Genomic DNA, 15,581 nt, shown 5'->3' with positions numbered 1-15,581 from the left:
AGTTAAGTGCCAAAGTTATTCCACCTTTCTATCCCTAAAAAAGGCTTATAATGCATTCTCTTACACGTATGTAACACTTCGCATGCATGAATCTCTTCATTCCCGCAGACGAACAGAATGACAACAGAAGTGGAGGAAACTGAATATTTATAGAAAGCTCAGAACATATAAGAATGTCTCTGGCCTGAGATTTAAAAAAATTGTATGCATATTAACTGTTTACTGCTATCAAAAACATTCTTAACTATAGGGCAAAGAGTTTAGGTTAGTTAAAAAGCCCTTCTTGCTAATTAGAATTGTTAAAGTTAATGGGTTACTGGGCAGATCTTCACAGGCCAAATGAAGAATGTTGTTTTATGGCATGATAGACCCGGGGTGTACAAAGTTCCAGAATAATCCAGCATTCTCCCTAAAAAAAACCTCTTTATCTTTTACATCCAATGGAAGAATGGGGATGATTTTTTTTTCAAATTCTATTTACTTGGCACCTTGTCTTAACACTTCGCCATTTTGCCTCACCTTTGTCAACCACGTTAAGTGAAGTTATGGAATATTCTTTGGTAGCCTTTACATAGAGTAAGTTCATTGATTAAGATAAAGTAGTTGTGACCTGATTGAAAGTTGACAAGTTAAAACTAGAGAACTGCCAAAATAACTTCCCTTTTATGTTGTAATACAGAATAACATGGGGTTATTCCTTTTTTCACTCTTTCATATATTAAAAGAGTGAAATGGACGTGGTTTTATGTTAACACTACAGACAGATTTACTCTTATCATTAGTCCAAAGTGGTCCCAGGCAGGTTGAAATCCTGGGAAAGTCTGAATGAGCCTGAGACCAAAAAAACAACAGTGTCAAAAGCCCCAGCCTAAAGGTCAAAAATACGAATTTAAGTATCAGACAGGCCTGGGCTGAGTCCTAACTCAGCCTCCTATAAATAGCCTTGGACAATTAACTGCTTGTTCTCCAATTCCTAACATGCAATTAAGTATAATAATATTATCTACTTTATAGGACAGTTATGAGGCTTAAATGAGGAAACAGATTTCAAACACTTAGTATAAGGATTAGCACAGAGAATAACCGAACAGTATTAGCAGTTAGTACACATTTGATTTTCTTTTTTAGATCTGTGTCTTACAGTGGGTGCTGGTTCTGACAGTTATAGCAGAGGACCCGATTCCCTGACCAATGCCATTTCTTTTCTTGCCTTTGAAGTTAGAGGTGAAGGAGCCGTGGGAAAAAGCACCACCTGGTGCCTAGAGAAACATTTCCCATGTGCCTCTGGGCCCTCACTCTAGATTGTCTGTGTAAGCTCAGGGGCTTTTCTTAAGATTTTGCATCCAAGTTCAAAGACTTATCCTTCCAAAGAATATGAGGTATAGTCGCAGTTTATGATGTCATGTTTGCTGTAAGGCTTTGTTGTAGTTGCTGAAATAATCACAACCTCAGCCAGTGCTTAGATCTTAAAAGAATTATAAGGGGAAGTCAAGCCCCATTCTTAAGTAAAATGCAGCAGAACTAGTAGGAGTAGTCCCATTGGGCAATAAAAAGAGGAAATGTTTTAAAAATACATCTATCTTTAGATCATTAGGCTTACAAAGTCAATCTTGATTCTTTGATTTGACTAGGACTGTGGCCTAATGAGATACTTTTAAAGTAAGCTAATTCAGCCACATTTTAATCTATGTACACTAGCCATGAGTTTCTAAAATTGCATTTATTATGAGTACAATATTGTGTTATTGTATTGCCTCAAATCCAAGATGCATTTTTTTTCATTTTCTGGTAATTAGGCAGTTTTATGATTACTGTGGATAGTTATGTTGTAGTGGTTCTTTTTCCCTAAAAACTGATCTTCAACCAATAGTATATCTTACAACCGATGGAGTCTTAGACCCTTGGGAACAAGGAATTCTAAAATTATACTGTTTTGTGATCATGTTACCTAAGATGATTACTCTTTGTGATAATTCAGAGATTGGCAAAAGGAACAATTTGAATCAATAAAAAAGGTAATACAAAAGTCTTCATTAAGTTTGATAATACATGTGCGCAAGTGGATATGAGAACCATCACCCTAGTTAACATTTGGACTTATGTTTCAACATTACTTTAAAAGCCCATCAGAGTTCTTCAAATATGATAGGAAACATTATATTTGTAATAGCAAAAGATCTGAAGAAAAGCAAAAAGCTTGCCCCACACGAGCTCCCAGAAACCACTTTCTTCATGTCAGCGCACCTCCTTCTTTTGAGGGTCGCTGTGGAGGCCGCCATACCTATCACCGTCAGTCTGCAGAACTGGACCTTCGCTTGCTACTTCATACCATTCAAAACCTGCCATATACAGTACAGTGCTGGGCACATAGTAGCTATTCAATAAATATCTTGTGGCTCACTGATGTGAAATCAAACCTGTGTTCTAATTAGGCATACATGTAGCTTTTAGCAGTTGGGGAAACCCAGATTTCTTAAAAAGTTCTCTTTTTCCTTTTATCCTACTAACAACACTTTGAGTTAATTTTGGGACTAACTTTTACACAAATAAAAGCTGCCAGTAAATCAAACCCTCAAAGTTCTTTTTCCCTAGAACACTTTTAAAGGCCATAACTCCTTTGTATTTTGGTAACAAACATGAAAATTACTATACCTGCAGGTGGAACACCACCTTCAAAGAACACTTGGATCAGAGATGGCAAACTCAATGATCAATGTAATATAAATAGTGAAGTGTAATGTTAAAAGCTGATGATGTGAAACATTGCATGGACCAATTAACTTGAAACGACTCAAATTGCTGACAATGATTACCCTTAAGAACACTTCCTATCAGCTATGTGTCCAGTCGACTTGCAGATATTTTAGTTAGTTAAATTGAAAAATCATAATCCATGGATAATTGGGAAGGAGTGGGAGGAAAGGTATTTATCTTAAAATATTTAATCCAAATTAAAAAAATTCCTGACCTCTAAAACAGTTTACATTTCAAAAAAGGAGAAGTCCTCTGAATACTGACACTACAATAGGCACTGAATCAGCTTTTGATCATAAAATAAAATTTATATGCCTGGTATTCACAAATTGTGATTAAAAAGTAAACTCCAAATACTACGAAATCCATTTTCTTATTTGCTACCTAATTCCATTAGAACTATCTGAAGATATAAGAATCACAGGGCTTAGAGACAGGAGAAATAAGGTGATTTGTTTTTGCACATTCTTTTTACCTATTTACAGACAGGAGAAATTAGATAAACTGTATGCTTGATTTTTCAAAACCAAAACAATATAAAAGCCTTCTCACTTTTTCCTTTGACAAAATTGACAAGCATAATAAGTTCGGCCCCATACCTTTAAGAATTCTGTAATAGCTTATTTTAGGCTTCACTGAAGAGGGGGAAATACCTGCAAAATTTCCACACCAACAAAAGAAATTGTCATTGAGGTACAGAGGATTTATCATCAGGATGCAAACATATGCCTATCCTGTATGTATGTCATGTTTAAAAACATTACAAATGTTTTTGAGTCACGAAATGTATGACACATTCTAGCTTATTATCCTGTATATGGTATTCACACTATCATTTGGAAATCTTGTATTTGCATTTTCAAGAACCATGGTTAAGAATAAAAGTCAGAGGAACCTGATCACTTTTTGCTTCCAAATGTCTTACCTGTCTATGCTTAATTTGATTTATAAGGTCAGATAAATGTTATTTTCAAGCCAGCTGTGAATTGTATCAGTCAAATGATTTTGAAAGAGAGAAAGAAAAGCCATAGCTTAAATTATTAGTAAAGGAAGGCCTAACTTGAAATTCACGTCAACTTTCCATTCTGCAAAGCAATTCATTCACATAAAAAGTCAAAAAGGACTTCATTTAATTAGTGATATGTAAAGACTCTTGCATAGAAAAAGGTTACAAAGTAATGCAAAAAGAACTAGGTACAGTAATTTTAAAACAAATATTTAAAAGTATAATTTTGCATAATGTTTAACATTCTCATAATATTTATTGCTTTCTCCACACAGCAGAGAAATGAAGTGCATAATAATACATGCTGTGTCTCTTATCTTTCAAACATAAAATCTCACGTGCTTGATTTCAATGTATTAAGAGATTATTTTGTCAAAAAAAAAATCAAAAAATCAACACCACAACACCATATGTAGCACTAGTCTAGGTATGGACAAAATAATTTATGTACATCCCATTGCATACATTCATCTTGCTTTGGGATCAAATACAACCACTACCTTGACAAAGCATTTAAAAATCGTGGCTTTTCTCTTCCCGATGCTCTCTCCTTGTTTTATCACCTCCAGAAATGCAACTTCTCCCAAAAGGTGACAGGAATAGATGTTGCACATTATCAGGAGAAAATGAAGAGGATAAATATACAAAAACAGTCCAAATGAAACTGAATAAATTAATTCAAACTCTTATAAACTGGAGAGTTTTCAAGTTGGCATGAATCAAATAGCCTCCGGTGGGCACATGGTAGGCAACTGCTCCTAGGTGCGCTATATAAACGTAAGGTTTCTGTAAAGAAGCACCATATTTTGAGCCATCCAAAGAAAAAGTGCCTGGGGGCTTGCAGGCAGAGCAGAAATACTTGTTAATCTAAGCACTGATGGAATAATTGCTTATACCAATGCACTGCTAAATGTCACCACTTGGCAAGTCTGTAAAAAGGAAGCAAACTAAGATAAATCTAGCTCTTCCAACTTGGAAATTATTTTCAGTAATCCTTTTGACCAAAAAAACCTGTGGCTTTCAACTGAGTACTCTTCTCTGGCATCGAATTAAAATGTCTGCGGCCTATTGCAAGACTTCTTTCCCTTTCCTTTCTTAACCTGACTTCCACGCTCTTCTTTACTTGTGCAATGTTATATGTTCAGAAGAAAAGTTTCCTAGCTCAGGCACTTATGAAACATGAATTTTTTTTTTCCCCATCTAGTTTCAAGAGAACTCAGTCAGGGCATTTTTCTTGCCCAGTTCAGACATACTGATGCACTGCTGGATGGTAAAGTCCATACACTTTCCCGGAAACTTCTACATGGAAATGAGTGTGAAGTTTTCAAAAGTTGCTGATGTCAGTTACCGAGCTGCCTTAAACAAAAAAACGAAACAAAACAAAAAGATAATACCACATTTCCACTCGTGAGGTTTGTGTCTCAAATAACTTTATTGTTCCTTTGTGGATCTGTAGGCATCTGTATGGCTACCTTCAGGGTGCAGAGGTTTTAAGCTGACTCTGAAATGAAGGGCATTCAGTTAATATTGCAAGAAGTTCAAGGAAAATTTAAAAAGCTCCAACTTCTGTCCCCCAGGGTCGGTAAGGTTTACTGTTTGTTCCACCGCTTGTCTGCTGAGGACTGGACGTGGCTGATACCGATAAGGGCGGGCTGATGGCTGTTGCTGCTGCCACTGCTGCAGCTGCGTTGGGGGGGAGCATGGGGAACGCTCCTGCGAAGGACAGAGGGAAGCTGTGTGCGGCTGCGGTGGCTGCTGCGGCTGCAGCATGGACGGTGGCAGAGAGGGACAAGAGAGAGGTGGAGAGAGGTGGCACGCAAGGGGCAACACTGCCCGTGGATGGCATTCGGAGGGCAGAATCTGCGTGGGCAAACGTGGCCGTGAGGAGCGCAGAGCCATGGGCAGGAGGCACTTCTGAAGTCGTGGAGAGGCGACAAGGGGTTGACTCCGAGGTGTGGAGTCCATTGGGTTGGAGCAAGGCTGCGGGCAGATGGTGGAAGGCCGCCGCCCAGTGATGTGGATGGAGGGGGTGATGGTGGTGGGCCATGGAGGACGTCATTGCCGCCGCCTCCCGCTGGGAAGCACACGTGCTGAGATGAGAAACCAGTCGCACCCTCAGTGGATCGGAGGAGTCCAGGCCTTCCACGGAACTCAGGTACCTCGCCACTTCAGTTAAGCACTCTCGGAATCCAATGCTCATGAAGTCCATGGCAAGAGCATGTGCATCAAAGTAGCCTAGAAGCGGGGGTTGAGCAAAGCGGGGGGCGGGGAAAGGAGCAAGATGGAGAGGCAGGGGTGGGGCAGGGAGAGAAAACGATACAGTTATGAAGAATAAAAACTCACTGATGTTCCACTCTGTCCTTCAGAAGACTGAAGTCGATAATCCTTTCTGAAAATATTGTCTGCTGTTTATGGTTTTAATTTTTTTGCTGAAGTTAAAAAAGCGTACTTTGCAACTCATATGTGTGACAACTCTGGCAATGCAGTTTGCTACAGTTGTTCTTGCAACTAAATGTCACAGTGGGGGGAAATTAACAACGTTCAAGTGTCAAGCACTTCCAGAGAAAAAAATGGGTCCCTCCTTTTGTATTGTGGGATAGTGAAATTCCCCAGGAAACGTTTTCACAGAGTTACAGAGCTCCAGTCTCTCTGTCTCTGTCACAGGAGTTGGAGATTAAAGGGCTTATCTGAAACATCCTTACCCTCTTGGCATTTTAACAGAGCGGCCAAGTGCATCTTAGCAGCGTGAGGACTTTCTTTAGAAATGTGCTAGACTCTCAATAAATGCATAAATGCTTCTTGACTCACAATGTTTTTTTATCAACAAAGTGAAAACATCTTGTGATAACTACTAAAAAAGGTTTAATGAAAACAAAATGAGTTTTTTATTTAATTTGGTTACTAATTTGAAGATCTTATTTTTCTGTCAGGAATATAAGGCTGCTTTACTGATATAAATTTATTGTACTATAACTCCTAGTTTTTCTGAACTTCAAATATGTATCTCCTTCATTGGTTGGCTTACTTTTTCTGGCACCCACCCAAGAAAAAATGTATATCAATTGTGTGTGTATGCACACACCCCCAATCTATGGTTACTACCATAAAAATGGCTGAAACTCAGTCACATTTATTAGATTCTCTTTTTATCCAGAGATAATATATTAGAAGAGAAAAATGGTAATTTCTGATTATTATAGTTCCAATTTAGAGCACAATGATAATCAGGCATTTGGGGAAATGTCACCCACTTTGAATGAGTGAACTCTGGTATATACAAACATATCCTTTTCAGATTCTTTTATATTTGCAACTTTTTAAAAAGTAATTTTCAAACTGAAAGTTTAGTCTATTCACTTTTGGGATATATATACATGAATAAGAAATATCACATTCAAACAAGGTTATTTTTATCTATAGCATTTACTACATTATCTTTTTATGTTTTTGCTGATAAAGTATTACCTGTTTCATTTATCATCTATTAAAAATTAGGCTATCTTAATCTATAATCAAAGTGCTTTGGAAAATAGTAGTCACATATACTCAAAGTCCTAAAACTAGAATTCTAACAGAAATTTGGAAGTCTAAAGAGATATTTCTGGCAAATATACACACCATTAAGACAGAAACAACAACAAAACAAAGCTGATATAAGAGAATATCTTAAAATGGGAAAGCAACAAAAATATTTATCATCCCAGCACTTTGGCATAGTTAGCAAACAGAGCCCCTTGGATTAGGAGGAAAAGCTATGCCTGAAGAAGAACCCTCCATGGAAAGATTTCATAGTTCAGCGCTCAGGGTTCTCTGTAGGGCTTTACAGCCTTCTGACTTCCATGAGAGATGGAAAGAGGTAATGATTAGAGTAGACAGAGTCCAGAAATCCATAGGGATTTAGAAATTTAGGTTACTTTACTAAAACCTCTCTAGAAACTATTGTCATACCAAGACAGATGTAAAGAATGAATCAGTAGAATGGGAACCCCAGGAGCTTCCAAGAATTTTCATTAGTGGCCATGAAGTAAGTGAAATTTATGGTTTGCCAGCTATGTTGTTGGATATTGCTGAGTTCTCTGTTGCATCCTAAGAAATATACATTTTGTAATTCCTAGCCTATTGTTAAATGCAGAGAGAAATGATGATGAGTAGCTGTCTCCTGTGAATGGATCTTGGGCCAACAATAGCACACACACGTCTACACTACTTTCTCTGTGCCAGCACTATTCTATGGGCTTTAAGTGAATTAACTCCTAACAACCTTGTGAGGTGGACACTATCATTGTCCTAATTCTACAGATGGTGTAACTGGGGCTCAGAGAGGCTTAGTAATTTACCCAAGGTCACACAGCTAATAAACAACAAAGCCAGGATTTGAAATCAGGCAACACAGTCCATGCCCTTCACCACTGCACTTTGAGGCAGTTGGGAGTCTTTGACAATGTGAATCCAAACTGCCAGCCCCCTTTTTCAAGGCCACACATTCTCCTATGCAATGACCTCCTTAATGATCTGGCAGTCAGGCGACTTGTATGGAGCCTGCTTGGAAATGTCTGTTCACAAACTATTCTGGGACAAATTTTAAGACTGTTCAGGTAGCCAAGAATAGCAACCGAGATGGAACTCAGCTTTTATAAGAAAGCCTAAGAACAATATTCCTCTTTAGAAATACAGCTCATGCCAAATATTTGAAACCCTGTTAAGAATACTTAGCCTTGTGGCTAACAATGCCAAGGGAGGTAGGGCAATTCTTCTTGCCTCATTACTAATTTAATCAGAATCCTAACATCCTGAGGTAGCAGTTGTAGGGACAGAATTATGGGGCTGGACAGGACTTTGGAGCTCAACCGGCTAGTGTAGGCCTCAAAGTACAGCAAAGTACTTCTGTTTTAGGGCAAAGGCAAGGCAGTGAGTGGCCAAGCTGGGCTGGATCACTGGCTTCTATGATTTAATCCAATTTTATTCTCTGTTACATAAGAATGTTTGCATCTTATGTCGCTCTTTACTCATTCAGGACAGTTTCTTAACATGGTGCAACCTGGGATAAGTCACACAATGTCGGCTTCTTTGTACAATGATCACTCCCCCCCCCACCACCAGCACTACCGCTACCACCTGACACAAATAAAAGATGGTTACGATCAGGGCTGGTTTTCTACAAGTCCTAAGCATTGTGGGCATATAGGAGTTAAATACTGAAATACTCCTAAACCAATTGGTAAATAGCTACTTCCCTCCAATGCCTTGTCTCTGCCCTGACCTGGGACCCATATACTATGTAGTAAGGTTAATGCTGGGCACAGAGAGGCTTCCAGGATTTAGTAGCAGCACTTAACTCCTTGTGATACCCCCTCCTTATTCAGTTGTTAAATATACTGAATAATACCCTTCACTAAGATGAATATCAAAGGCTTCTTTGAAGGGTGATAAAGATACAAAAGGGCAAAATCAAGTCTGCGTGATGTATGCACAAGTGGGATAATGAAATTAGAGCTTTTAGGATCTCAAGTCTATTTTTAGCATGAGATGAGGGTCCCTCTCTCAGCCCCCTGACACAATTCCCCCCTAACTCACCATCCAGTACAGAGGATATCTCTTTAGGGCACTGGACCCAGAGTGCCTGCTCCTGTCTGCTCTCCCCAGGAACAACTCTGCTCCATGAATGGTTTCTAGTACAGAGATTTACTACCTGAACTTCTAATGTTCTGTTTACTCTAAATCCAAGACCAACCAAAACCTGAAAACAATAATGAAAATAACTCTAGACTTGCTTTCTTTCGAACAGCTAAATGATTTTGAGTCCTAGCCTTGATCCAATGAAGAAGGAGGAAGAGGAGGAGAAGAGGAGAAAGAAGAGGAGGAGGAAGAGGAAGAAGCAGCAGCAGAGGAAGAGAAAGAGAGAAAAATAGAGAGAGAGAAAATAAAGAAGAAAAAAGGATTGCCTCTAACCTCTTGCTTATGTTTGGATGTTTGTGTGTTTGTTTTTTCTTTTTGTATGGATTCCAGCATGCCCTTCTTAAGTCCCAAACAAATCTCTGACCAGGCTGCTGTGAATGAAGCCTTACTCCCACAGTATTATGAAAGCAAACACAAGCCCAGGGTCAAGTGCTTCTTTTGTTCCAAAAGTTCTTTCCCACGAGTTCAATCCTGCCATTAGCATTGATTTCCACAGCTTTAATCTGGGACCGCCTATCTCAGCTTGTTAAAGAACTGTTCAACTATGACTTCCCTACAACATTAGGGGGAAAAAATGAAAAGAGAAAGGTAGAAAGGGGGAAAAAATGAAGTCACCTACTTACCTTTACCCCCTGTTGCCTGAAGCATCTTCAAATGATCCACTGTCATTTGCAATATTTCAGCTTTTTCTAACTTCGCAGATCCCTTCGTAAACAAATTATAAAGTCTCATCAGTCCTACAAAAACTAATCTGGAACATTATATGTTGAATTTAGCATTATTATTTCAATTTTCCCTCTCACTGGAAAAGTCTAAGTTTAATTTTTCTACAGAAAAATATGAATTCTTTCCAAATTTTACATCAAAGCACTAATTACTCTGTCATACCTAATGACACATATTTGTCGTTTTAAATTTTAAAGGCTAAAAAGAAGGCAAAATAAATAGTTAATCTGGAACATTATATGTTGAATTTAGCATTATTATTTCAATTTTCCCTCTCATTGGAAAAGTCTAAGTTTAATTTTTCTACAGAAAAATATGAATTCTTTCCAAATTTTACATCAAAGCACTAATTACTCTGTCATACCTAATGACACATATTTGTCGTTTTAAATTTTAAAGGCTAAAAAGAAGGCAAAATAAATAGTTTATCATCAGAATAATTATATTTCTAAGTTCACTCCATCAAAACCATTTCAATTGCAAAAATCTCAAATTTGCATTCAATCTCTATCTTGATTAATAATATATTTTAGTATGGCATATCCAATAATCTTATATAATGCTGAAGTCTAGATGAATTGAATAGTTGTATAACTCTGGACGATAAGAAGATAGGATTTTAGCAAATTATTGTTAAAAGTAGATTTTTCAAATATAGAAAATTCTAATAAATCCTTAAAGATATTTCATACTAGACCACGGGTAAACAGATCCAAAAATTAAAAAAGGAAGACTTTTAAGGGTTTTTTTCCTTACATAACTACCAGCAGGTGTCACTGTGAATTCCAAGATCATAAACAAGAATAATTTACTATTTACCTAGGAAGCATAATAAATGCTTAAGAATTTTTGAAACTTTAAAAATAGTTCTTAATAAAATTATCTTGGAAATATATTTTTATTTTCCCCCTTTTCCTTTTTAAAATACCACAACCTCTGGAAACCAATTGAAATAAAAATGAGCCATCTCTATCTGCCTCAGGGGTCTATGGGTGGCTTCTAATTTCCTGGAAGAGGCAAATAATTATACCAATTTTTTTTTGAAAAGGATACTAAAGCTTATTTCAGGTTCCTATACTTTACTTGTTGTGAAAATTATTAGCACCCAGGACATAATGAGAGTGCTAGAGTTATTTAACTGCCCTAAAGAACATTCTTCTAATTGTATTGTGCCAGAGCCAGCTCGCTATGGTTGGTAGCCAAGCTCTGAAAATGGGAAAGCTCGTGTTTATGGTAACTAACTGCCAAACAACTGAGGTTTGCTTTTAAGGTTTGTTTTAAGTCAACATTTAAGAAAAAAAATCTAACAAACCAAGAAAAAAATCCCCACTGACTGCTCCTCCTAACTGTAGACATTTCAGTCTCCAAATTTTAAAAACGTCATTGATTACTGGCATTTTCATTTGCAGCTATTGTCCTTGAAAATGCTACTAATCAAAACTACAATTTGCACATTCTATTTAGTGTATCAAAGACAGTCTCGGCATGTAGACTGGGTGTCTTTTTTGTCTTAAAAATGTACAGTCAATAGCACATTACACTTGTACTTTTGTCGGTATTCAACTTCTCCATGAAGATGCATGAGTAGTTTCAGTGAAAGTGACGAATAACTGGAACTGCAGTTTCTGGATAATTTCCAAGGGCTTTGTAGACTTGTTTTATAATGTTTATGGATTCATGAAGTAAACAACAAAATGGAATAAACAAACAACTGCTGTCGTATGCAATATTTGAATTAAATTGAAAATATTTTCAACAAGGACATGCTGCCATAGCCTTTGAAAGATGCTCTTAGAAATCTGTGCCATCAGCCATTGCGGCAGGAGAAGAAACACAAATTTTCTAAAACCACAAAGGAAGATTTAAACATTTGGCTTTCTATTTCTCTGAGTGTGCAAAATCTTTGTTTTTTTTTTTTTTCTATAAAGGAATACTTGCACTATGTAAAGGGACATTTATGACTAATTTGATTTTTGCCAAATTTCCAAAAAGATGCCCCAAATCAAGCATTCTATTAACCCAGGGATTAAAAATGAAAGCAAGTGGCTTGGTAAATAAATTTTATTAGTATTGTTATTTAGGAAATAGAGCTGGAGATGTTACTTCCTGGGCTTTGGTTATTTTCTAATTAAAAAGATTACTTTTTTTAACAGTTTGAGAAAAAAATGATATTTCACATATTTCTTTTGAAGAATACTATATGTAGCACAGTTTTAAACAAAACCACTACTGGTATTCATAGAAAGAACAGAGAAAGCATGAACACTGTTATCCTTAAGGGGAAAGTAAGCTAAAGAATGGAAATGTTTTTCAACTTCGTGATGGATTATGTTTTTAATAGTTTTGCCACAACAAAGCATTTTATTGAAATAGCTGCTCTGTGCCAGATCAGGGTACGTACACCATTATTTTAATGAGCTTTAGCAACAACCCACATTCCCAGATGAGAGAATCAGATTGTTTGAGCTTTTTTGGGGGGGGTCCAGGTGGGAGTAGCTTACTTGTTTTTCAAAAGCAGTGGGTACCAGTCGTCTTAACTCAGATAAACTGTTATTTATCCGATCCCGACGCCTTTTCTCTATAATCTATCCCAAAGAAAGCAAACAAAAGTTTATGAATACATAAATGATAAAATTACTCAAATGGAAAAATACAACTGTTCCACATTAGGCTGGGTTACATGAAATAAAGAGGAAAAAAAATCACATACCCCTCTCCTTTTCTTTCTTGCCATAATCTGAGATGTTGTTGTTGGAGAATTCGATCTAATCACAGAGCTAGTACTTTGCCTATGAAATAGGACGAGTATGTCAGGTACTTCATTAACATAACAATAGTTACTTCTGCATACTTCGTGGCACCATTAAATATTCAGAGTGATTCCACAGCTCATGTCTGTGTTATTTTATTCTTAGTTCTTGTTTCACTCTTAACAGACTTTGCTTCCAGCCTGTCTCTTTTCAGGTAGGAATTATACCTTATAAAAAAGTTTTTAAACGAGTAATCCAGATGCTAAATCCATTGGCAAAAATATCCCTGAACTTTTACTTAAGTTTCCCAGTGAAATAATCATGGACAGTTAGGGTGAGAAATTAGATTTTAGTATTTCCTAATTCCACTCATATATATTGTAAAGTTAACTAATGTCCTCCAATAGCATCCCTCCTCCCTCCTCACAGGCATACTGAACAAAGTATTATCACTTTTTAAAATAAAGTAAGTGTTAAGCACCTTATCAAACAGATACAAAGTCATCACATGTCAAAGTGTTGTCCCTAGGTGCAATCTTAAAAATAAACAGAAGTTATCTTATTCTTTCAAAACTTCAATTAGTCATATCTTACTACAGAAAAAACTGACGAATTTGATGTTTTGTATAGTAATGTTCCAAAAGTGTGCTCTAAATTAAATATGCCTCTGATAGGGAAATTAAAATTAGGTTTACTACTAATTGAATGTTTTACTTTGAAAATGAAACTGAAGGTATCTCACAGCCTTCAATCTAAGCTTAAATTTCTAGAAGCTGCAATCCACCTTAAGTTTACTAATGAAAAGATATTTTTATAGTCAAAGTTCAATCAAAGTATTACTTGGTCACATAAATTTTACAATGCTTTCTAGTTTATGTCTGTTTCTCTTCACAATTCATGGATAGTTTGCTTCTTTATGTTCTCAAATTCCCCAAGTTCTTGTTATTTGTTCTTTTTCACTTTAGAAATGTTGCACACACCAGGTTGTTATTACCTCACCTTCTCATTTCTGGATCTTATTTCTGAATTAACTGTCCCCCTCATTCTCACACCTTCTCTACTGGTTTCACCTTTCACGTGACATCTTCCGTTTTTTCATACCTCATTTTTTTAAGACGACACAACACTTTAATAATTTAATAATATTTGAAACGTTGCAAACAACGTTTCCCGTATCTTTGCTCTTGCTGATTTCAGGCCTTGGTTTGTGCGTGTTGGAATAACAATATGAAAGAAAAACTGTTTTCCAATGGTAGGGAAAATTTCCCTGTTTGAGTGACAGCTGCAGATAAATAATTTAGGCGCTTCTCGGGATGACAATTAGGATCAATTATCATTTGACCCGCCTGGGCTCTAAAATGCCTCGGTAATCTCCTTCCGTCACAGGAAAGTGGAGGTCTTGGCTTCTGTGATCACAACGCAGATCTTTTCCAGACTTGAGAACAAGCCGTCAAAGAAATGACGCCCTTTCCGATCCTTCTATCAGTCACTCCCTGGCGCGTCTGCCCAGTCACACACGGTCACCCTGCAAAGCTCGACCTACTTAGCCTTGACATCGCAGACCGCTTTAATTTCTCCAAACGGCGAGTCGTGATTTTAGCCTCCCTAAACATTAAACATCAAATTGTTCTTCTTTTCTCCTGACCTATTTTGAAAGTGCCCCCAAATACGGTTTCAGTGGTGGGGGCGTCGCCCGCCGCCCGGACGTGCCTGTCCACGCGCCCCACGCTGACAGCCGGGGACCCTCCTTCGCCAACTCCTGCATTCTCCCTTTCAGTCGCGTCTCCATCCTCTCCGCCCAACCCCTGTAGTGAAAAGCGACATCCCTCGCCCCACCCCACTCGCGCTCTGCAAGCGCCCACCACTCAAAAGTTTCTCGGGCAAACTTTCCTCTCGTCTGCTTGCTGCGCAGAGAGCCTCGGGACCTCCAAAGAGCCGCTTCTGCACAAAGCTCCCCAGCGCCCTCGGGCTCCGGGCAGCTCCCGCCAAGCCCGCGCTCACCCCGAGTAATTGTTCTCGCTCCCCACGTCGATGGTCTCGTCCATGTCGCTCTCGGAGGTCGTCTCCTCGCAAGGGCGCTTCATCGCGGCCAAGCCGGCGCGGGGCGCAGCCGGGCCGAAACCAAGGACGCCGCGCGGGGCGCAGCACCCTCCCCGCCGGCCTCCTCCTTCCCTCCCTCCCTCCCAGGCCTTGGCAGGCGCGGCTCCGGCGGCGGCGCGGTCTGCTCCTCGCGGCTCTTTCCCACGCCGCAACCCTGCTCGGCCGCAAGAGCCGGCGCCGGCCACGCCCCTCCGCGCAGGCTGGGCCCCCTCTCCCGCCCCCCGCGCGCGGGCCCCGGCCTCCCGCCGGACCCCGCCTCCTCAGTGGTCGGCGTGGCTCGCGATTGGCTGGGGCGAGGGGGCGGGGCTGCGCTCGCCAATGCCGGCGGCGAGGCTCTGGCCGAGGCGTGGGAACGCGGCCGCGGACCTGCGACCCGGGAGCTGCGCGCGGGCGGGAGAGACCACGCGAGCGAGAGCGCGGGCTCGCACCCTCTGGCTTGGGAAGCACGCGGACTCGAGCGCGGGCGCGGCGGGGCGGGCCGGCGAGGGGCGGGCCCTGGACCCGGGCTGTCCGCCCTCCTCCGCGCGCCGCGGTCTCGCTGAGAAGTTTCAGTCCTGTGTGTAAAGAGT

The 15,581-nt window shown here is 39.4% G+C and overlaps 1 protein-coding gene across 1 annotated transcript; it reads right to left on the bottom strand.

The window, feature by feature from the left end:
• Positions 1 to 5,173: 5,173 nt before the first annotated feature.
• On the bottom strand, positions 5,174 to 15,193 carry HEY2 (hes-related family bHLH transcription factor with YRPW motif 2). Its single transcript, XM_012660811.1, has 5 exons — positions 14,914 to 15,193; positions 12,873 to 12,951; positions 12,664 to 12,747; positions 10,060 to 10,141; positions 5,174 to 5,995 (listed from the first exon to the last, which is right to left on the bottom strand). Exons 1-5 carry the CDS (start codon positions 14,994 to 14,996, stop codon positions 5,310 to 5,312), a joined length of 1,014 nt encoding a protein of 337 aa, XP_012516265.1. The 5' UTR covers positions 14,997 to 15,193; the 3' UTR covers positions 5,174 to 5,309.
• Positions 15,194 to 15,581: the final 388 nt, after the last annotated feature.

The sequence above is a fragment of the Propithecus coquereli genome, unplaced genomic scaffold (genome assembly GCF_000956105.1).
Source record: "Propithecus coquereli isolate 6110/MARCELLA unplaced genomic scaffold, Pcoq_1.0 Scaffold68, whole genome shotgun sequence".
Classification (NCBI taxonomy): Eukaryota; Metazoa; Chordata; class Mammalia; order Primates; family Indriidae; genus Propithecus; species Propithecus coquereli.
The sequence above is the reverse complement of the archived record's forward strand: the minus strand, read 5'-3'. Positions and strand labels throughout refer to the sequence as shown.